This window comes from Leuciscus leuciscus (assembly GCF_965113295.1).
Source record: "Leuciscus leuciscus genome assembly, chromosome: 12".
NCBI classification, from domain to species: Eukaryota; Metazoa; Chordata; class Actinopteri; order Cypriniformes; family Leuciscidae; genus Leuciscus; species Leuciscus leuciscus.
Window position 1 is genome coordinate 18,691,532 of NC_138736.1, and position 23,370 is coordinate 18,714,901.

Here is a 23,370-nt window from a genome sequence, read left to right on the forward strand (position 1 = left end):
GTGTACTGTATGCTCTTTTTCAGTCCGGCTTGTACCTGTGGAGATGCCTGACAAAATCTGTGGTTGTTCACCAGAGTTATTGAGGGTTAGTCCAGGAAAGATTGTTGCTGTGGTCACAATAAATGGTAAGAATGTGAAGAACTTTATTTTGTCCTGTTTGAGAAGCATCTTTAAAATAAATATATATCCATACGCGACTCCCTACAAGTTTGACATAGATATAAAACTAAAAATATATGAAGTATACAAAGTAATATATAAATAGTACAAAGAACCCAAACCCTGGTTTACATTACAGTGGATGTGTTTTTGATATTTCCAGGATGACATGATCGAACCATGCCCGAGTTAATTTGTGAGGCATGCCAATCCACTTGGACTGCTGGAGTCGATGACCTAAACAGAAGTGACTACTGGCCTGCAACCCTTCAATTTGCCACAGTTTATGCCACAGATGTCTTTTTTTCATTTGAAGAAATGAAGATGGCGGCACCAGGACTGTCCTGCCAAGCATTTTTAAGAATACTGAATCAGCCAACGGTCCGCTTTGGTCGTGTGAGTATTGAATTGATCTATCCTGCAGTGTTGTTGATATCTTTGAGTTGTTGGTTGATAAGCAAGATCTCAGCAGACAGTTTTCTGAAAAGTTTTTTTGAGTGGGAGGCTGTGCGATTTGAGGTGGACAACATATGCAAGGAAGAGCCCTTCAACTGTCCTGCATGCACCCTAGATATGCTTGCAGTTTCAGTTGATGGAAACCGCAAGCATTACCGTTTCAAGAATGCTGCTAGCTACTCCAAACTGTGTATCACAGTGTTTGTATTAATAAGAAAACATAGCTCTTTAATGTGAACTAAGAAATCTCAGATTTTAAGTTATAAATTGTTGTCAATCATCAATTGTTGTTTTTTTGTTTTTTTAGATCTGAGGAACAGGCCATCTTTGAAGGCGTCTTCATAGCCAAGGATGAAGACGTAAAAAGATTTGTAGACCACATTCACAACACAACCAAACATGTAAAATTCTAGATGATAATTAGACTACAGCACTATAATAACCTCTTTCTGAAGAGTTTGTTTAGGAGAGTCTTATTTTCATCAACAATTTTCCATATTGTAGTTCAGTGGAAGAAGTGTTTGTGGAGGGGAGTGGTCAGCAGCCAGAGATACCTCATAAAGATCTGCCAGCAAGGTAGACGAGGAGGGATTGGAGCTTGTGGTGTGTCGGCACGGAGTCCTGCTCCAGAGCTCCAGCACCTTCTTAACATGAAGCCATTCCTTTCGGTTTTTCATGCCAAAGCCCATGATTTTAAATGCGAGGTAAGGAAGTGTTGCTATGTGATAGAATCGTATTATCTAAACTGAACATCTGCAAACATCTGTTTTTTTTTAGTTTTTTTATTCTTAACCAGGTAAAATGGAGTGGGGCATATCAGGACGGTGCTGGTTTAACACTAGGGGAGGAGGTGGAACAGTGCAATGCCTTCCTATCTAGGATTGCAGTAACCAGTAAGCATATGTCAAAAGCAGGTAAGATTACCACATACTGCACTAGTTACATCCTTACATAATACGTAGGAGGAATATGGTAACATCATATTTTCTTTGTTTTTCAGGATGCACAGACTTGCTGACTCTCATGGCCATGCGCTGGAATCAGCAAAAGTTCAACAATTTGGCTATCTCACTGACCTGCCGATATCAAAAGGTAATGACATCAGTAGAACTAATTTTAGATGTTCAGTACTGCATGTTAGCAGTGTATGAAGCTGTGCATTGAGCATTTGTTTTTTGTTTCTTACCACTGTTTGTTATTGTAGACCACAAAAGCTCTGCAAAGCCAGTTACAAAACCTAGAGTCCATGAAAGCGCAATTGACAGTGACAGCGAGCCAATTGGAAGAATGATGTAAAGGATTGGGCTGACGGTGAGGAAATTATTACTTGTAATACATTTAGTCACAAATAATTGTAATTGTTACTGTTTGTTGACTGCTTCTGACAAATCTGATACATAATGACACATAACCCACAATGCTTCAAATGTCATTCTGTAACCCCATACTATTTCAGAGATTCTTTGAAGGTTGATGTTTAATACAAATTATTTATTTATTTATCATAAATGCATTCCAGACTCTGTCGATCTAAGGACAAAGAGAAAGGCGTTTGACATCATCATGTCAGTAAGGAGACTTGAGGAGGAGCAGAAGATTCTTGTTGCAGAGATGGACCACCATTGGAAATCTCTTTCAACTCGTTCCGATACCCTCAGAGAGCTGTCCTGCTTGTTTTCCAGTGAGACAATGAAAAGTATGTATTTGTAATAAATTACATAAACATAGGGTTGCCCCGACCAAAGATTACTATTAGGGGGCAGCCCTAATAAATATACACAACAATGATGACTGTTTATAAAGTTTCTAATGCTGGTCTTATATTCTTGTGTTCCTCTTTTAAGATTCGCAATGTGGCCTAAGTGAAGAAGGTTTGAAAGGTCTGCAGAGCATCATCCTCAGAAAGTGGCATCAAATCAGAGAAATGAAGGTGCAAGCAAGAGACTGTTACCTGCAAGTTTTGTCTGGAGCAGAGGACATCAACTTCTTGTACAGTGCTTCAGCTGATGAGTACGACAGTGACTACGAAATATCTGATGATGGACTGTAATCTACAAGACAGTAACACCTTTCATACTTCTGGACAATGACCTTAACTATGAATATAAAGCATGTAATAAAATCTGCTTTTTATCACCATAAATATAACCAAAGTGTTACCTCTTCTTTCACATACATAGAAATGTGTGCATGCATGCATGCACTGTGTGGTACAGTAACTTTCATTAGTTGAACTGTAGGGTGCTGTATAACAATTGAAACCTGTTAAGAGACATGGAAGAAGCAGATTATAAGGAAGAACACCATAATGATGAGGAATAATTTTCTCCCCAACATAATATTCAATGTGCTTTCTGTGTAATCTAGTACAGGTTTCATAGTCAACTGATGTGATTCTGTGGTACTCAGAACATTTCACCACTCAATTGTGTAGATTTATCAGCTGTGACCTGATTAACAGTATAATGTTACAGTTTTCTGGATTGCTAAAACACATTTCTTGAAACTCACATTCTCAAAACCTTAAACACAAAACCAAATTTTCAAACCACATTCAGAGAACATCTGACTCTTATGGCAAAATCAAACAATTGCCTCAAAACCATTTTATCTGTGCTCAAATCAAACAATGCTTTCAGATCATACACACATCAGTCAATATTATAAACACTACAGATCAACCGTTAGACACTACAGAGAAAAACGAAGAGCAGAATCCGAAACACGCAGTTACCGAAATAAAAGTATATCGTAACTAAGTAAACAAATTTTGCAATTGCGTAAAAAAAGTATAGTAATGACAACTTACAGTAGTAAGGTGAATAAATTGTATACTGCACTGCACTGCAAGTATAGTATTGTACTGAATATTGTATAGTATTGAAGGTCTGTATATTCAGCACTTTTTATACTGTGAAAATACAGTGACCCAACTGCAAAAGACAAAAAGGTTACAGTAAAAAACTCTAAATGAAAAGCGTTACAGTCACTCAGGAGAGTTGTGCAACTAGAGGAATCAAGGTCAGTGAGAGAGATTTTATTCTGCTTCAGCATCATGTCTTCATGTTGGTCCGGCCTGATGACTTCTTCCACATAACAATGTCATCTCAGGAAAAGGGAAAATCCCTAAAGCAGATCCAGCCTTGACAACATTCTTCACACCTTGCTCTTTCTCATCCTCCTCCTCTTCCTCTTTGTTCACCACCTATTTCACATACTCTTCTTCCTCCTCTCCCTCTTATATTGTTTCCATCCATTGTTGGTAACATTCAGTGCAACATTTTGAGTCAGGTTTGGCACTCTGAACTGACTTGTATGATGTACAGTTGGTTTGGTCTCATCATTAGAAATAAGTGAACAATTTTGAGTAGTTGTGTGTTAACGATGACAACTGTGTTGTAGTTGTTTAACTTTTGCCTGCCCGTGTTTAGTGTTTTGAAACATAAATGTGTCAGTGCGAAATGTGTTTTAGTGAGTGAGAATGTGTTTAGAGTTTTGCCAAAAGAGTGCATGAGATTTGCAAACAGTGTTTTAACTACCTGAACTTGTTTAATGTTTTACAGAAAGAGTGATTTACTCGACAAATTCGATTAGGCTATTGAGAATTTGGGAGGTTTAGTGTTTTAGCAATTCAGAAAAGGTCTATTTTACAACATTTGTAAAATATTACTGTATTTTTGTATTCCGAGTTCAGAGTCTTGCAATATAATCAAAACCTAACACAAGCATGATGTAAATATAGAAAAGGCGGGAAAGCAAAAGAATGTTCAGATATAAATGTGACTCAATACAGTTTGTTGTCCATGATGAAGAGAGTACATATGTGTAGGTTTTACTGCCCTTCCTCCCCCAGGGGTCCCGTAGCACCCCTGGAAGAGCAAAAAAAATGCACATTCTACAAAGTCTGCAAATGCAAAGTCTGATAAGTGTATAAAAGTGAAAATTGGTAGGACAATTATTTATGCTATGTTTAATACATAATGTTGGACAGAGATGTCTGGCATACATGGAAAGGTGTTAAAAAAGCATTTTAAAAAGTGCTCACAGTAAAATACCAAATTTCAGTCTGGCTCTCAAATATGTCAAAGTATTAAAATATTTAATTCCATTACTAAACGTTTTTAAACTACATTACCCATAAGCCTCTATCATTGTGTCCATGGGACGGGCGCTGTAAATTGTAGTTCATTGAAGTGTGTAGTTACACTATAGGGTTAGGGTTAGGATCTCGGTAAACGTGTAATTTCTTTCAATATAGCAATACCTTATTGTTAACTGACAGTATTACTGACAACATAACGCAAGCAAAACATAGTTTGCGATATGGAGCGCTTTTTATTCTGACCTAAACGTTAGTCCAACCACAGCTTGTCCTTCTGGGGCCATGGAAACGTCAAAGCCTCGTCACACTTGTCCATATATGGTATTTACAGGCTCTTCCGACTTTTGATGTACGCAAATCCAGGATATTTATTTATTTTGTTGTTATTTTTCATTGAAAGATATACAACAACGCTTTATTTCCATGATCATTTATGTATAAGTTCTGCAATAAAAATAAATAAATAAAAAAACAGACTCTTCCCAGTTCTGACTGAAGATAGGCTATGTAACCTATGTTATGTAACCCTACAGGGATCTTACAGAAAGAAAATTACTCTTGATAGTTATTCTAGCATGCAGTATTTGTTTTAAACAGATGTAAGTTAATCTCTTAATCAAATAAAATGCGTCTGTAACATTTAAAGATGATTGCGCTCACACTTTGTACTAATTTCCCAAAATGTATTGATATGCCAAACTATTTAAAGACTTTAATTTTTCTTTTCTTAAAAAAAAAAAAAAAACCCAGGAGATGCAAGGCTGCCACCAGAAAATACATTATTTTCTTCCCTTTGAAGAACACTTTGCCCCCTAAAATAAAAACAATATATTTACATGATTAATTTTACATTATTTTGTAAAAAGGCAAATATAAATAGGTAATTACAATTATAAATGTTAAAGGAATTAATATCGGAAATTGTAGGATTACAACATTTTAATATCTTTAGGAGTATTCTGTGGTATGTATTCATGGCTGGCATACCAAACAAATAGTTCAAGTAGACTTACCTAAACTATATAAAAAAATTAAAAAAAAGTACAAATAATGCCTTTGGGAATGCCATTATGCCAAACAGCACTCATTTTCTCCCTTATGATCTCCATGGCACACTTCCTGGCTGTTGTGCAGTTATTGAAAATGCAAAAGTTTTTTTTTTTTTTTACACACCATTAAGAAAATAAACACAAAAAGAGACTGGGTATTGTGCAAAAAACTTTAATGAACAAAAGCAAGAGAAAAAGAAAAAGAAAAGAAAAGAAAAAACTCACAAAAAAAAAGAAAAGAAATTAAGGGTGCTTGAGTCCAGGTGACTAGGCTGTCATGCTGAAAGCTGGTTGGGATGTGGGGAATTAGGCATAACATGCAGGAATTCACTGGCAGGCTCCCATGTGTCATCCCAGGTTTTGCCACTGTAAAATATCATAAGTGCAAAAAAATTCATTAGAACACAGAGAAAAAAAAAAAAAAAAAAAAAAAAAACCTGTTGGGTTAAATTTAGAGAGTTAATTGAAATGTATTTATGTTTGTTAAAGTAGCATTAACCCTGGTTAAGCCCAGTGGTGGAATGCAACTGAGTACATTCACTCAATTTACGGTGTTTTTTCATTTTACACATTTTTATACAACATTGCATCTCACAGGAAACTATTGTACTTTTTACTAAACTACAATTGTCTGGCAGCTCTAGTTACACAATGTTCCACACAGTTCCTGTACATTGAAAGCCATGTATCTCAATTTACGGATTTCAAAATGTTTCTGATAAACTGAGGGATGAAGTTGTCATTAGTGGGATGAGGAAAATCACATTTCCAACACATGTACAACAGGAAACAACTAAATTATGACACATAAGTGTTTCAGATGCTGAAAGATTAATTTATGTGTGCATGAAACACTGCTACTTTTGTAATGCATTACCAAGTGGATGTCCTGCTGCAGGCTCAATAAATAAGCTAGTTCAGAGCTAGAGCTAGCCACTAGAGAACTTACTAGAAACAGTAAAACCAGATCACATCAGGACCATTTTATTGTCCATACATTGGCTGTCTGTCAGCTAATTTTAGAGTTCTATTAATTACTCAGCAAGTACTGAATGGTTCAGCTCCTCATTACCTACAATCCATTGTGTTAATCACAAAATTCCAGGATCTTACAAATAGAATATTCGAAATAAAGACAAGGAGGTAGATCATTCGCCGATTTGTCTTTAAAATTATGGAATAGTCTTCCGAGCATTCCAAATTCAGACACACTCTCTCAGTCCAGACTAAAGACAGTCCAGATATTTGTCTTTAGTCTGGACTGAGAGAGTGTGTCTGATTTTGGAATGCTCGGAAGACTATTCCATAATTTTTCATCATCGGAATGCATGTCCTAAAGGTTACAAGGGCCTACCTGCCGGATCTAGCTCTTCCAAATGCCTCCACCTCATCGCTATTTGCTTGAGTACTGAGAATTAAATAATAAATAAAATATGACTTACCACACAGTGCATGGCAACCAGTGGACTTTCAACTCGGCTTTCCCCTACACACAAAAACACGAATAATAATTATTTTAACTGTTTTAGCAATCACTGATTAGGGCATAACATATTGTTTTATTATCTTTGAAAGGTCAGAATCAGTCATTTAGACAAGAAAGCAGCCTAACAGAACACATTTTACCTCATTTATCCGTTCCCCAGTTATTCGATCAAAGAGGAAAACCTTCTGCCTACTACATTTTCGGCAACCTGAAATGATGAAAAGACACGGAAAGTTTATTAAGCCATGATGCCATGCTTTGTAGCTAAATCAGTTCAAATTTATAATTTCACATGTGAGGTAATATGCAGTACTTTTCATTCATGTCAAAGTAAATTTGTCCCTGTTTTTGAAAGCAAAATGTACAGGATTGGCTTTCCCAAAGTCCTCTTAGCTTAATGGTCCTTGCACACTGACTCTGAAATACGACGAATAAATATGTTTTGTCAATCACGTTTACACACTGCCGTCATAAAAAAATAGGATCGGGTTCGATTTTCTGCGTTTTTCGGATCAGTAGCAAGAATTTGGAATGGTGTTTTGACAATTCAGAGCCACCGAATGACGAATACGGAAAAACGCATACGAAAATTTCAGACTCAGTGTGGAAGGACCTTAAGTCAGGGACTGACATTAACCACAGGCCTTGGACATTGGCCACAGCTAAATAACTAAATACTGTGAACTGGCTACCAATGACCCGGTTAGCCCAATGAATCAAATTTACATGAAGTCAACTCTGACTGGGAGCAAATTTATTACCAGTGTGGGGTAAGATGTACCATGCAAAAGGTTACCTTTTCTTCTGTTCTTCACACGTGGCCCTTCCTGACACAAAGACGTGGAAATGTAAGAGGCAGACGGAGATGGAAGAGAGACAGAGGGAGAATAGTGTGAAGAGGCAGAGGTGTTTGTCCTTTTCATTTGTTGCAAAGACTTAGAGCATGGCAGTGGAAGTTTGGAAGAAAGTGAAGGAAGAATAGTTGTACAAGTAGAAGAAGTAGAAGAGAGAGAGGTTGGAGAGAGTGGGGAAGACAGAGGAACAAGGTTAAGAACAAATACAGTCTCAGACTCCTTGGTTTGACTCTCCGCCGCCGCTTGACTCTCCGCCTGCTGCACCATTTGACTCTCCGGTTGCTGTGCTGTGGAGGTTGCTATAATACAAGTTTACTTTCATTTAAAATCTTTACATATTAACAAAGAAATATACATTTTAAACATTCATAATTTCTAAATCAAAACATTACTTACATTTTGTCAAGATAAATTCATAGGCCCTCCGCATCTTCTCCAAAATAATTTTAGTGACAGGAGTGGGGTGCAGATGGGTTATTATATCTGCAACCCATTTATTCGAAGCCCTTTTATCTGGCTTACCAATAAATAAAATTGGCTTCAAGTTTACTCACCTGAAATGAACAAAAGCAGTTATCAGACATTAGTTAAATCCACTGAATTATTAGAAACATCAGTAATATATCAATTTTATTTTAAGGACATTTAATGGAGTTGGAGTACAATGCAAGAAACATTCCTCTTCAACTGTATGCAATCAATGGCCAGTGTCAGATAAGGCCAGAGGTACTCTGCAGTTTCTGCCATTGCCATCATGACTTACAGTAATACTTGACAGAAAAACACAAGACAGACGTGGCTCTTAAAAGTGCCTTTATTGTGTGTGTTTCTGTGTGTGTATGTGTGGTGGGGGATTAGAATAAAGAGCAGGCAAAATTGAAGGACCTGCAATTCAGCAATTCAGAATCAAACACCTTATATTTTACACCAGTATTCTTCATGTTGCCAGATTGGATAGTTTCCCAGCTATTTGGTTGGTTTTGGGTTGATCTATGTGTGATAAAAAAAGGCTTGGGCAAGTGGAATTTTTTTTTATTTTAAGGCAAAGGACAGAAATGGAAAATAATTTTACAGTTGCACTGTTCACTGTAGTAGCCTTAAATAGCCTCTGAAAGAACACAAATTATTTATCATTTCATATTGTGATGAGCCACAATAATGTTGTAGTTATAAATTAATTTGTATTGTTAATTATAGATTTATTTGGGTGTTAATTATATAATTTTGCGTGGATTTTAAACAATTAGGCTGTAAAACAAACCAATCTGGCAACTGTTCTTCATCTGAACATTTCTAATATTGGATAATAGTTGTGGGCTAATGTAATACTGAAAATATTACATTCCCCAGTATGATACATGATTATATGCGACAAAAATGAACTTGAATTCAATTAGCTAACTTTGCTAGCCTGCACATTTGGTGCAGCAAGCTATATTTTTATAATGCCTTCTATTATTTACCGTCATACGAAATTGCCACCTTACACATCTAAAGGTTCTAAACACAACTTCTTGTCCTGATTCAACAGTTTTTAGATGTAAATTTAAGAATAGTATCCATCTCTATTAATTAACTCTTCTACTTACCAAGTGGGAAATCGCAATGGACCTTGGGATCGCCCCATACAGTGACGTCAGCGTTATTAATTTAGAGGATTTAATCAATAAAAAATAAAATAAAAAATAAAATATTAATTGAACACAATCGTAGCATATTATATATTTATTAACATCAACAAACCTCCGATAAAAATACGTTACCCAGCATGCTCTAGTTAAAGCAGTGTACCTATGTACCAGTTCCTATGACAAGAAAACGCTTAAACTGCTTACTTGCACGCCGTGGAGCGTTGTTAAACTCACCTTTGAATGCAGTTACCTGCAGTTGAGCGTTGTTTTGGTTAAACTCACCTCTGAATGCCGTTTTACCTGCAGTTGGGCGTTGTTAAACTCACCGTTGAATGCGGTTGCACACCATGTGCGTTGTTAAACTCACCGCTGAATGCGGTTGCCGAACGCGCTAAACCTTTGCGCAGAGAGGGCACTTTGATATCAGATTGCGAGGGTTTTTAAACATCAAAAACCAGTTGGAGGGCCAGATAAATATCATCTGGGGGCCGCCATTTTACTAGCCCTGGCATAGATCATTCATTGTAGTCTATTCCTTTTTATTTTTATTTATTGTAGCCTCGAGCCATACACAGCAGACGGGTTGCGGTGTTACCCAAGACGTCAAATTTCAACGCTGCAGGCTCCGGGTTCAGAGTTCTATAGAAGTCAAACAGACTACCCTACACGTTGAAAAATGACGCCAAAGGTATACCCAGTGCGTTAAAGTGTGACGCCAAGGGGTCCTGGCCAAGCGTCCATATTCAACGAGTCCAACTGCGTCCTGTAAAACGCCCGTGGGTTGCATTGATGGTTGAAAGCCATGAGCGTCTCTCACACACGATAAAGGGTGTGTGTTGAATTCGGCCAATATACTCCTGCGGGCAATTAAGGGATGATGGAACCTATATTGTCGTGTTTTTAGTTAGGATACCTAGCACACATTCACGTTTAAATTGAGAAGGCTACCACAGGCTTATTTAAAACTAAACGAAATTGTAGCCTACGCATGCTACTGTTGCTGAAAGCGTCTGATATCACGCACTTGGATTGGCTAGCAAAGTCCAACTGCGTCCTGTAAAACGTACTCGGTTACTAACGTAACCTCTGTTCTCTCTAGAGAGGGAACGAGTATTGCGTAAGCTAGCTTACGCTGCGGGAAAGTCTCCTTTCTCGAGATACTGAAGCCAAAAATTATCCTTAATTTTTTAAACTTTGTCAACGCAGTGCGGCAGCCTGCAGACCTAGGGCAAGCGAATCGCGTGCCCATTGGCTGCCCTGCGGCAACTGCAGCAGCCTATGGCTGAGCCTTGCGCGTGACGTCACGTCCAATGAGCGCGCTTGGCGCGCTTAATGCGTCACAGCCCGTCATTAGGGGTGTGGCTTAGCGTATATAAGCAAGGAACAGAGGCTGCTTCACTGGTTTCTGTCGCATGAAGCGAAAATGAGCTCGTGGCGAGAGCACGGCGGGTTACGCAATACTCGTTCCCTCTCTAGAGAGAACAGAGGTTACGTTAGTAACCGAGTACGTTCTCTTACGAGAGGTTCTCTCGTATTGCGTAAGCTAGCTTACGCTGCGGGAACACCCTTGTCAACGCCGTGCGCGCGCCCAGCATCCTGAATGAATCCCATGGGGGGGGCCCAGGGAACGCGAAGCGGAGCTGGGCGGCCAAGATACCACAGTACACAAGCACATAATATGGGGCAGGGAGCGGCACAGCCGGTCCAACTAACACTTCCCACATAGTGTAGCTCAACCAGTAGAGCTAAATCCACAACATAGCCCGCGCACAGACAGTGGGCTGGCTTACGCGAGACCTAGACTGATAGCACTTTGGCCTGCAAAGCGGGGACTTCCAGGTTGTAAAACCTAACAAATGTGGAGGGGGAGGCCCAGCCTGCCGCCGCACAAATGTCATGAATGGGAATCCCACTAGACCACGCCCACGATGAGGCCATGCCTCTGGTGGAGTGTGCCCGAATGCCCAAAGGGCACTGCAGGTTTTTAGATGCGTAAGCAGCTGCGATGGCGTCAACTATCCATCTGGACAGGGTGTGTTTCGAGGCGGCGAGACCCTTGGTGCGCCCACCAAACGAAACAAAGAGCTGCTCTGAGCGCCTAAAGGCGGCGGAGCGTGAAATATAGCTTTTTAGCGCTCTAACTGGGCAGAGGAGATTACTATCTGCCTCGCAGCCATCATTTGGCAGGGCTGACAGGGAAATGACCTGCGCTCTGAAGGGAGTGCCCAGAATTTTGGGGACGTACCCATGCCTCGGTCTGAGAATAACTTTAGAGTTATTGGGTCCGAACTCGAGGCACGCAGCGTTAGTGGATAACGCGTGAAGGTCTCCCACACGTTTTACTGAAGACAGAGCTATCAGAAAAACGGTTTTGAGCGTGAGGTATTTCATATCCACAGTCTCTAAGGGTTCAAAGGGATGTGCTTTCAGTGCGTCTAAGACCAGTGAAAGATCCCACATAGGAACCGACGGGGGTCGCGGGGGGTTCATCCTCCTCGCTCCTCTAAGGAAGCGGATGACAAACTCGTTCCTTCCTAATGCGCGGCCCGGCTCTGAGACAGAGAGCGCTGAAATAGCCGCGACATAGACTTTGAGCGTGGAGGGGGACCTGCCCGCGTCCAGTAGCTCTTGAAGGAAGCACAAAACGTGTGAGACCCCACATGTCTGTGGATTAAGCCCTTTGGCAGTGCACCATTTGTTAAACACCGACCATTTAGACGTGTAGAGCCGCCTCGTGGAGGGGGCTCTAGCTTGTATGATCGTGTTCATCACCCCTTCTGGTAGATCAGCGTGTAATTGTTGAGGCTCCACGCATGCAGAGACCAGTGCTCTGGATGGGGATGCCAAATCGAGCCGTGGGCTAGAGAGAGAAGGTCTCTCCGCACCGGAATCGGCCAGGGGGCTGAGTCTGCCAATTGTATGAGTTCCGGGAACCAAGCTTGGTTCTCCCAGAACGGGGCTATGAGGAGCACTGTGTGGCGCGCTTTCCTGACTCTCTCGATGACCTGAGGCAGCAGAGAGACTGGTGGAAACGCATATAGCGGGCCGCTGGGCCATGTCTGGGCCAGCGCGTCCTCGCTCTTTGAAAAGAACACTGGGCAGTGGGCGTTGTCTTTTGACGCAAAGAGGTCGACTTTCGCTCTGCCAAAGCGGCGCCACAGCGACTGGACTGTTTGGGGGTGTAGAGACCACTCCCCAGGGGGAACGTTGTCCCTGGACAGTCTGTCGGGGCCCTCGTTCAGATGGCCAGGCACATGCGATGCTCTCAGAGAGCGCAGAGAGTGCTGAGCCCATATGAGGAGGCGTTCCGTCAGGGCGCAGAGTTGCTTTGATCTGACACCGCCCTGGCGGTTCACATAGGCCACTACTGAAGTGTTGTCCGTGCGGACTAGAACATGGTGACCATGGAGGAATGGGAGGAAGTGCATGAGCGCTTTCTCGACCGCGAGCATCTCTAGACAGTTTATGTGTAGGAGATTCTCCTGGTCTGACCAGTGGCCATAGACCGGTCTGCCTTCGAAGAGCGCTCCCCAACCTAGGTTGGATGCGTCTGTTGAGACAACTTTCCGGTGTGAAACCACTCCCATAGTCACTCCAGTGTGATACCATTCGGCTGCTAGCCAGGGCTGCAGGGCTGAGACACAGACCTGAGTCACTCTGATTAGCGAGCCGCCGGTCGCCCAGGCTCGATGGGAAACGCGCGCTTTCAGCCAGCGTTGAAGCGGGCGCATGCGCAGTAAACCCAGCTGAAGCACTGCTGCAGCTGAGGCCATATGCCCCAGAATGCGCTGAAATGCTTTCAGGGGAACCTGTGTGCCTTCTTTGAAGGATGCGGCGAGGCGCTGAATGCGGCGCGCGCGCTGCTCCGACAATCTGGCCGTCATTGCCACCGAGTCCAGTTCTATTCCGAGAAAGGAAATTGACTGCCGGGGCGAGAGCGAGCTCTTGGTCCAGTTGACCGCAAGACCCAGACCCTCCAGGTGGTCGAGTAGCGCTGTTCTGTGAGACACAAGTTCTGTCTCTGACTGTGCTAGAACGAGCCAATCGTCCAGATAGTTCAGAATTCGCATTCCCTGACTCCTCAGGGGAGCGAGAGCCGTGTCCATGCATTTCGTAAATGTACGGGGTGCTAAAGACAGGCCGAACGGCAGGACTGTGTATTGATAAGCTCGACCGTCGAAGGCGAATCTCAAGAATGGCCTGTGACGGGGAGTTATTTGGATCTGGAAATACGCGTCTTTCAGATCGAGAGAGATAAACCAGTCTCCTGGGCGAACTTGCGCAAGGATCTGTCTGGTTGTAATCATCCTGAACGGCCGTCTCATGAGAGCCTTGTTCAGATGTCTCAGATCTAAAATAGGTCTTAATGCTCCGTCCTTCTTGGGAACGAGGAAGTAACGGCTGTAAAAGCCTGACTCGCTCGAGGAAGGATGAACTTGTTCTATGGCCCCTTTTCGCAGCAGCTTTGCTATTTCTGCTTGAAGCAGGTGCGCTGTCTCCAAACTCACTTTCGTTTCCGTCTGCGCTAGAAAGCGCGGAGGGCGACGAGCAAATTGGAGCGAATAGCCGTGTCTTATGGTGTTGAGCACCCATTCTGACGCGCCCTGAATAGCTTCCCATGCTTTTGCATGCATAGCTAGGGGTCGAATGGTCTCTGGGTTCAGATCGCCGCGTTGCGCGGGGTGGGGAACCTGTATCAAAGAGGGTGGGGCGGCGCGCGCGCCGCCGATGCTCGGACACGAGGGCAGAAGAACAGGGCTGGCCGACTGTGCAGAGTTTAGAAGCTCGATCTCGGACGATGGAGCGTGAGCTGCTGTCAAATAACCCAGGCGCGAGAGCGGCGTGGGGATAATGGTGTCTGAAAGTGGGTGCGCGTGCTCGTGAGCTGGCGCGGGATTTGCACTTATGACACGGCCAGTGTTTGGGAGCTTTATGAGGTTTGCAGCCTGTCTGGCAGAGCTGGTAGTGGGCAGGTGTGAGCACAATGCTGTGGGCACATTTTCTGCACTTGATGCTCGAGCGGAAAGTTTCCGCTTTAAGAGATAGCGTTCTGGACGCGTTGCCATGGGAACCTGGTCTGTGTGAGGCAGTGAATACACGGGAGTGGGCACTTTTCCTACACTTAATATCCCTGCGGCTTGGGCCGTAGCAACTTGAGGTAACTGAGTGACAGAGCGAGCAGCGAGTAGGTGTGGGCACGGAAGTGTGGGCACATTTCCTACATTTAGTACTCGAGCGGTGTGAGGCCGCTTTATGAGAGATCGCTCTGGGCGCGTTACCATGGGGATTGTACATGTGTGAAGCAGTGAACACGTGGGTGTGGGCACATTTTCTACACTTAAAGCACTTATACTCTTTTTGAGATTTATCTGAGTCGCCGTGAAAACGGCGTTTGTGTGCAGGCGAGCGAGTGTCATTACTGGCTCGTTGGCTGCGGTGTGTGCTGCTGCAGTAGCCTGAACATAGGGGACTGACAGAGCTGTGCGTTTCGATGGCGGTCCGGCCGTAGCGGGACCCAACCATCTTTTCCTCCTTGCGGATGCTAGGAGGACTTCGCGGGCTCAGGCTTCAAAGCGATCTTGGGCCGCGGGCCCCGTGGGGGCGGCGGTCTGTGACGGCTGGTCGAGCGTGACCTGGGGCGACTGCCCTGGCGTCGCTGCGAAGCGCTGGGAGGCCTGGAAGAGCGCTGGTTAGAGCTGCGCACAGGAGGCTGAGTTTGAGGGCGGCCTGTGGCTGGGCTCGAACGGCGGGGCAGGAAAAGGTTCATCGCCTGTGACGCCTTCTGAACTTCGGAGAACCGATCCACGATTCCGCTGACCGCAGGGCCAAAGAGGCCGGTGGGCGAAAGTGGTGCGTTCAGGAAAACGGCGCGCTCTGAGTCACTCATGTCAGCGAGAGTCAGCCAGAGGTGTCTGTCGATGACGGTGAGCGCGGCCATGGATCTGCCGATGGCTTGAGCAGCGGTCTTGGTGGCGCGTAGCGCAAGATCCGTAGCGCTGCGCAGATCAGTTAAGGCGGACGGACCCGAGCCCTTCTCATCCAGCTCACGGAGGAGGTCGGCTTGAAGGATCTGAAGGACGGCCATTGAGTGCAGGGCGGAAGCAGCCTGGCCGGAGGCGGCGAAAGCGCGGCCGGCGAGAGCTGAGGTGGTCCTGCAGGCTTTAGACGGCAGGGCAGACTTTGAGCGCCATCTAGCAGACGGCGGGCAAAGGTGCGTTGCCACAGCTTCCTCAACGGCGGGGATAGCATTATAGCCGTTCTCGGCGGCTCTGTCCACCTGAGAGAGAGCCGAGGAGACTGGTGAGCGGAGTCTGGTGGAGAACGGAGTGTTCCAGGATTTAGAAAGCTCGGTGTGGAGCTCAGGCAGGAAGGGTGCTGACCTAGAGGCAGGCGCAAGGCGGCGGCTAGGTAGAAAGCACCCGTCAAGGCGATTGGGCTCTGGCTCCTTAGGTGGGGACCAATCCAGTCCCATTCTCTCGACCGCTTGAGTGAGGAGGCGGAGAAGCTCCGCGTCAACACTGGCACGTGACCTGGTAGACTCCAAAGTCGAGGGGGCGGAGCGGTGAGAGCCCGACCAGTCCTCGCTGTCAGACGCGAGCAGAGAGCAGCTGTCAGCGGCATCATCTGCATCATCCCCCAGGACGACGGCAGTGCGGGCAGAGGCCGGCAGCTGCGCGTCGGTGAAGGGTGGGGGGGAAGGAGAGAGCGAGACTCGCAGGAGAGGTTCCGGCGAGCGCTCAGCTGTAGCGTCCAGTTCCGGCGGCCTTTGGGAGCGACGTTTCTTCTTACGTGGCCCAGAAGAAGTGGCCGGAGAAGGTGGAGGTTCCTCGAATTTAGCGAGTCGAGCCCGTAGGGTCGACATCGGTAACTCCTCACACTGATCGCAGCCGCCCTCGGAGAGAGCGCGGGCTGCGTGGTCGAAGCCCAGGCAGAGAGTGCACAACACGTGGCAGTCTCCGTCGCTGAGCGCGGCTCTGCACGAGCCACAGGATGAGCGAGGCATTTGCAACAACGCCTCGCGCTCTTTTAGATGCAGGTGTGTCGCGGCGGACACACAGACACACAACACAGAGCAAAGAAAGGATATGTATGCCGGATGGCGCAGCAGGCAGGGAAGGCTGAAGGCGGCGAGCGGCCGGCGTCCTCAGGCTGAAATCCTCGGCGTGCTGGTCGCTTGATTCGACGGCGGCTTCCTCGAAGATCAGCGATGCGAAGAGCTTCGCTGAAGAGACAGAAATCAGTGAAGCAGCCTCTGTTCCTTGCTTATATACGCTAAGCCACACCCCTAATGACGGGCTGTGACGCATTAAGCGCGCCAAGCGCGCTCATTGGACGTGACGTCACGCGCAAGGCTCAGCCATAGGCTGCTGCAGTTGCCGCAGGGCAGCCAATGGGCACGCGATTCGCTTGCCCTAGGTCTGCAGGCTGCCGCACTGCGTTGACAAAGTTTAAAAAATTAAGGATAATTTTTGGCTTCAGTATCTCGAGAAAGGAGACTTTCCCGCAGCGTAAGCTAGCTTACGCAATACGAGAGAACCTCTCGTAAGAGAACGCGGATGGGTTCCATTGGAGGTGGTTAAGCCGCGAGCGTCTCTCACAGACGATAAGGGTGTTGAAAATGGCGAATATCTCCTCTCAAAAGATAAATAATGGAAAACAATGACCTCCTATATTAGGTGTAGGCAATCCTAATCATAGAGCAAACATAAGTCGTTGCTGAAAACGTCTTTAGTCTGTGCAGTCGGTCAATGTTGAGGTGAATTGACGACTGGCGAAGCCCTGAGCGTGTAATTACATCGCGGATGGTTTTACATTGAAGTTGGTTGAAAGCCATGTGCGTGTCATCTATACGCAAAAGGGTGCTATATGCGTGGGCAGAAAACGCCGAAGGACGTGACAAAACGGCCTTATATGACGCCCTGAGATGAGAACGGGTTGCACCATCACAAGGATCTTGGAAATATATTATGAAGGTTGAAAAGTTACATAGTGTTGCTTTAAATGTATAATTACACTGTAACAAGAACACCTTAAAATAAAGTGTAACCTACTTTTTTTAATCTTTATTATCTTTCCAGCATGAAAAACTTAACATACAATTGCTTGAGTTCACTCTTATATCACAAAATAAACAACATGCAGTCAGCTCTCCACATAACTGATGGAAAGCAGGGTATTTTCCTGAAGAGTCCACTCTAGAAAAAACCCCTAATAAATAAGACACACTGCAACGAGGTGATAACCTACAGTCTATGTTTATTCACAACAGGACAATGACCGTTTGATAATTGTTACATCCTCTCTGAGATAAACTGTGATACTTTAGCCAAAAATAACCAAAATACGGCTAAATTTAGAGTGGAAAACAGCACCCTGACAGACCTCTGAAGTGTGGCCCGCCGATATGTTTTCACAGAGGGAAAAATAAACATGCATGTGTGTCTGAGGGTGCTGTATAGCATCAGATAATGTACAGTAGAAGCATGATCAGAGTTGAGTCACACATTATTTCCCTACCTTAAAGTACCCGCCTTTATGTTACATACAGAGACCGATCAAAGCGATAATGAGCACAATGGAAACTACTATTCATTGTTTTTCATAACAAACTGTATCTCGCATTGTAAATCACATTTAAGCTCTTGTAGTTGTAAGAATGATTTGACATATTTTTTTAGAATGACCACATAAACAACAGGATACGCTCTATTTATCAGATGAAGTTCAGCACAACAGTAGCCAACATTCTCCTTATATGATTCCAATCAACTTTCACTGTCTCCATTCGGTGAAGCATTTCAGTGGAATAGCCCATGTGTATAGATTATATACATTTCGGATACCATATAAAGCAAAGTGATTCATAGTGATAACATGAACTACGTGCCCATCTCAAGTTTTGTGTTATATTGTGTTGTTTCATACAGTTTTTTTTTTCTTCTCATCATTCATCAAGTTTAATAGGATAGTGTAAATAGAAATGTGTGTGGAGAACTGTATTTCTGAATGAATTTATTCATGAATTCTGTTATGTAACATAACTTTGCTCTGAAGTGAAGGCTAACGTATTGATGGATGGCACAGTTTATGCTGGTGCACTATGGATATGTCTTCTGTAAGCCATTACATTTCAAGCCAAGTAGAATGTTTAAGTCATGCAAAAATGATACAGTGTATGCACACTCCGGATGAAATCATATATTTTTTTAGACTATTTAGTTTTGACAGAAAATCACAAAAAAAAATCACAAAAAATAAATAAATACAACATTATATTTTATATTACTAATTAAACTAGTAGTTTACTGTACTAGATATTACTAGTTTAAACTATACAGTATATCATGGAAAAGTATTTCTGAAAAAAAAATTATATTTAATTAACAAAGACGTTTTGGCAAGGTATTTTGTTGTGTGTGTGTGTGTGTGTGTGTGTGTGTGTGTGTGTGTGTGTGTGTGTGTGTGTGTGTGTGTGTGTGTGTGTGTGTGTGTGTGTGTGTGTGTGTGTGTGTGTGTGTGTGTGTGTGTGTGTGTGTGTTCACTTTACAATGCATGATTACATAATACACCACAAAACTTTCCTGTGTTATTCAGTGAAAAACATTTGTTCAGGTTCAAACAGCTTGGCTATATATATATATATATATATATATATATATATATATATATATATATATATATATATATATATATATATTATTATTTTTTTTTTATATATTATTATTTTTTTTTTACAGGTGCTTCTTTGAGCCCATGCATTCAGTGATTGTTATTAAGATTTTTTATTAATAAGGTATTTATAATAATAATGTACGGTATAAATTACTTTTCCACAAACATAATATGTATTACCAATAAATAATCGTACACGTCTTATAACTGAGGCACTGATGAAATTATTATTTAATTTCTGAGGGATCTGTTGGATATCTAATTTTTTTCACGGACTACAACTTACAGTAAATACAAAGCAAATGAGGGAAATTATGACAAACACCTGTGATGATTAATAAATCTCCATAGTAACTAATAAGTGGTGGGAAACTAAACAATAAACAACAGGAGCTAAAGAAAGCAAACTAAGAGTCCATGAAAATGAAACTAACAGAACCATGACAATATTATGTTTTTATACTTTTTCAAAAATATTAAATCTTATTGACTTTTTGAACGGTGTAAATCCTGATAACTGTCAGTTAACTTGATATTAATCACCTTTTACGCACCATTCTAAATCATACATACGTACAGCAGCTATTTTCCATAAAAGGTTTTCCCCATTCTTTGCTAAAATGCCAGATGTTAAATGCCACACAAAAAAACAGATTCCCCCCCCCAAAAAAAAAATATATATATATAATATTAGTGCATTCCTCCGAATGTCCTTGATAAGCAACATTTAATCTACCACACAAAAAATGTGTTTAATCATCCCACACCCTTCACTGGAGATTTACTCTCCCTGTCCTCTGTGTCAGAGACTAATAATAGAACCACATGAAATCTCTCAGACATGAGCAATAACAGCTCTTACTAAGTTCTTGATGGCATTTTAAAACAATGACGTGTGATTGTGGGCTAATCAGATTAGATCACAGGAGAACGTGTCTGTCGTCAGGATTATAACTGAACCCAGTGGATGCAGGTTCTGATCGAGCCTGATAAACATGTTCACGTGAGGTCTATGTGAGGCCTGATGAGGAACATGAAGTCTGTGAGGTCCGTGGCAAGAAGCAAAACTTGAGATGGGTACGTAGTTCATGTTATCACTATAAATCACTTTTCCTTATGACATCCAAAATGTATATAATCTACAGACATGGGCTATTCCACAGAAATATCAACCATACTGTATCATGGAAAAATCTAGGGGTTTTTTTTCAGAAAAGGAACAAAACTCTTTTTTTTTTTATTGTTCATTCAGTTCAATATTTCATCACATCATTACATTTTATTTGATAATCCACCACATAAGCAACTAAAACAACATTTTCAGCCAGCTGTATTTCGTTGTTTTGAAAGAAGGATCAAATAACTCTTTATACTGTTATCAGTAAACTTTTGTTTTGTTTTCAAAAACACAAGAAGATACATGAATCTTACTTTGACATAAGAAAAACCTGTTTTTAAAATGTAATGATTTCAAGTATTCATATAAATAAGTCACAGATAAGACAAACCCCAGAATGCATTGCAATGGTGTTAGTGCAAAGGATAATCCAAAATGGCAGATTAAAATTAACAGTTTTTAGAACATTTACAACTATGGTGTTATTGTTTAGTGTTAGATTTCCAAAATAATCCAAAACTATTTAACCTATTTATCCTATGCATTTTTTAACCCAATTTTTGTTTGAGCTATTGCTATTATTTTTTGTTTATACAATATTAATTGATAAAAATGTTAATGATTGCAAATGGCTGTGAGTGTTAGCTGAGTTTCTTATGCTGTTTGTGTGGCAGGGTTGAATGTCTGTAGAGCATATCACATTGGTGGCTGTTTACATACATAAATACCTGAATATCTGCATCATAATCCAAACTAATTTAATTTATGCACACGTGAAGTGTAGCATTTACTGATAAAATTAAATTAGATTTGCATAAATGCATAAGAAAACAAGTAACAATCTTTCTAACATCTAAAACATGCCATTTTTCCTCATCTAAGGTGTTTTCATGATGGCTTTTCATTGCAACTGAGATACCATTTTAATTATGTTAAAGTATGAAGTTAAATTTTGATTGCTTATGCGTATATAAACAGTAGTCTACAATAGTAAACAGTAGAACTTTAAACTGTAGACAGCTCGCTAGGTTTTGGAAGAGAGCTTAAATGTGTAAACTGTACAACATAGGTTCATCGGGAAAAACATGCCTCTACAGTACCTACATTTTAACAGCAAAAACTTTCATACATACAAGTCACTGCAGTTTCCAGCTGAAATGAAAGTAAAACACCAACAACATTTATTCCTTTTACAGAAATTATGATTACAGGAGGTGATTATCATTTACTAAAGACTTATTTTGCAATGTTGCACAATACAAAATGACCTCAAAACTGATTTGTAAACTAATAGATTTTGACATTTGCAGTAAACTTGCTTGGTAGCTCACCTGATACATCAGTGCACTTGCGATGAAGACAGCTGTACGAGTTGTCATGGGGATACGAGTCCCATTAAACAAAAATGGCTTGTATATTCAAATACTTGTAGAAGCAAGCTAAAATAGAAGCCGTTTGTTTGTAGCATTTCTGCTTTTGTTAACACTATCAGTGGTAGGCCTGTTACGTTGTGTTCAAATGTAATTTTAACCTTTTAGTGCCATTCACCAGACATTTCATTTTAGAACTGCCACTGTACAACAACGAACTTGATGAAACATTGGAGAGGCGGTATTACTGTAACATTAAGGCCTTGTCCACACTAAGTTTTTGTTTGAAAGCGCATCTTTTTCTCTCTGTTTTGGCCTTCTGTCCACACTGATCCGCCATTTTTATTATTGAAAACAAAGCTTTTTGAAAACGCTCTCCAAAGTGGATCAATTTGAAAATGCCATTTTCGCGTTGTAGTGTAGACTGTCAAAACGGAGATATTTAAAAAATATGACGGAAGTTTTGTCAATAGACGCATATTGTACCAATAGATATTAATGTTTATACCTGTATTGTGTCTGTAATGTGAAACACTTTCACACTGTTGCTAAAATATGTTACTTTGCACACTCATATCACGGTCCTGCAAAGATGACAGAAAATTTGCTCACATTTGCCGTCCTGCGGAGATACATGAGAGCTTTGCGTTTTAGACCAAACATGGTGACTGAGTGCGACCTGGACACCTGAATGGTGAGATATTTTGTCAAATAAAATGATCCTGTCAGAAGGATTGCGCGATAACTTTATTATTTATTTTTCCGTCTGTATCATCTCAGTGAGCTAATACTCTGTGTTCGGGCCATTGCAAGATCAGAGCCCTCTCCCCGGACAGCACGCCAAATACCTTTACCAATTTAATCTATCCGACTTATTTGTAAGTGTGAACTCGTGAATTGATGAATTGATGAATTTTTCTAGGGAGGAGTTAGTATTGTAGTAATTAACATATGTTGTCACACACAGTGATCATGAGCGCAGGCCTTGTTGCATCTGTTCTCTCCCGTCAACAGATTAGGGGTTGCATGATGTCATCAAGCTTCTTGTTCCTGTGTCGGTCAGGACAGAGACAGAAAGTGCTGTTGTTTCTAATGACGCACTGAACTGATTCTCTCCTGCAGGTGTGTGAAATACAGTCAGTTATCTGAGTCCTCAACTCCAAACCATGCAGGAATCAGATAAGACAAGACTTTAACACTAAATAATCTCAAGTCTTTCGGGCAGGAGGACTGCGTGGCCCAGATTCTAAAAGTCTGACAAATACACACATTCACTCTGATCTGCATTGTTCAGCTCCTAGTGAGATGATTAACAGCCATCTCTACTTACAAGTGTCTGCCAGCTCAATTAGGTCTTATCATTGTGTTATCTGTCAGATGTTTCATAAAGGACAGATCATTTAGTTGTGTGCATATTTATTCAGGTCATGATAAGCTGAATATGTGTCTAGAAATCATTAACATTTGTTGTAAT

At 42.1% G+C, this 23,370-nt stretch overlaps 2 protein-coding genes across 4 annotated transcripts; one reads left to right on the forward strand and one right to left on the reverse strand.

Annotated features, from left to right (window-relative positions):
• The first annotated feature begins 401 nt into the window (after positions 1 to 401).
• LOC309511632 (uncharacterized protein) lies at positions 402 to 2,774 on the forward strand. 2 transcript variants are annotated; one of them, XM_082186852.1, is made up of 8 exons: positions 402 to 555; positions 923 to 1,016; positions 1,120 to 1,319; positions 1,412 to 1,529; positions 1,616 to 1,707; positions 1,820 to 1,926; positions 2,135 to 2,311; positions 2,460 to 2,774. In XM_082186852.1, the coding sequence occupies exons 3-6, from the start codon at positions 1,266 to 1,268 to the stop codon at positions 1,904 to 1,906; spliced, it is 351 nt and encodes a 116-aa protein (XP_082042978.1). In that variant the 5' UTR covers positions 402 to 555; positions 923 to 1,016; positions 1,120 to 1,265; the 3' UTR covers positions 1,907 to 1,926; positions 2,135 to 2,311; positions 2,460 to 2,774. The 2 variants fall into 2 exon arrangements, with proteins under 2 accessions (XP_082042978.1, XP_082042979.1); XM_082186853.1 differs by having other exon boundaries at positions 923 to 974.
• Positions 2,775 to 5,922: 3,148 nt separating this feature from the next.
• Positions 5,923 to 8,776, reverse strand: LOC309511541 (uncharacterized protein). 2 transcript variants are annotated; one of them, XM_082186816.1, is made up of 5 exons: positions 8,503 to 8,776; positions 8,049 to 8,405; positions 7,393 to 7,460; positions 7,209 to 7,252; positions 5,923 to 6,132 (listed from the first exon to the last, which is right to left on the reverse strand). In XM_082186816.1, the coding sequence occupies exons 1-5, from the start codon at positions 8,534 to 8,536 to the stop codon at positions 6,042 to 6,044; spliced, it is 594 nt and encodes a 197-aa protein (XP_082042942.1). In that variant the 5' UTR covers positions 8,537 to 8,776; the 3' UTR covers positions 5,923 to 6,041. The 2 variants fall into 2 exon arrangements, with proteins under 2 accessions (XP_082042942.1, XP_082042943.1); XM_082186817.1 differs by having other exon boundaries at positions 8,049 to 8,393; positions 8,503 to 8,775.
• Between the last annotated feature and the right edge of the window lie 14,594 nt (positions 8,777 to 23,370).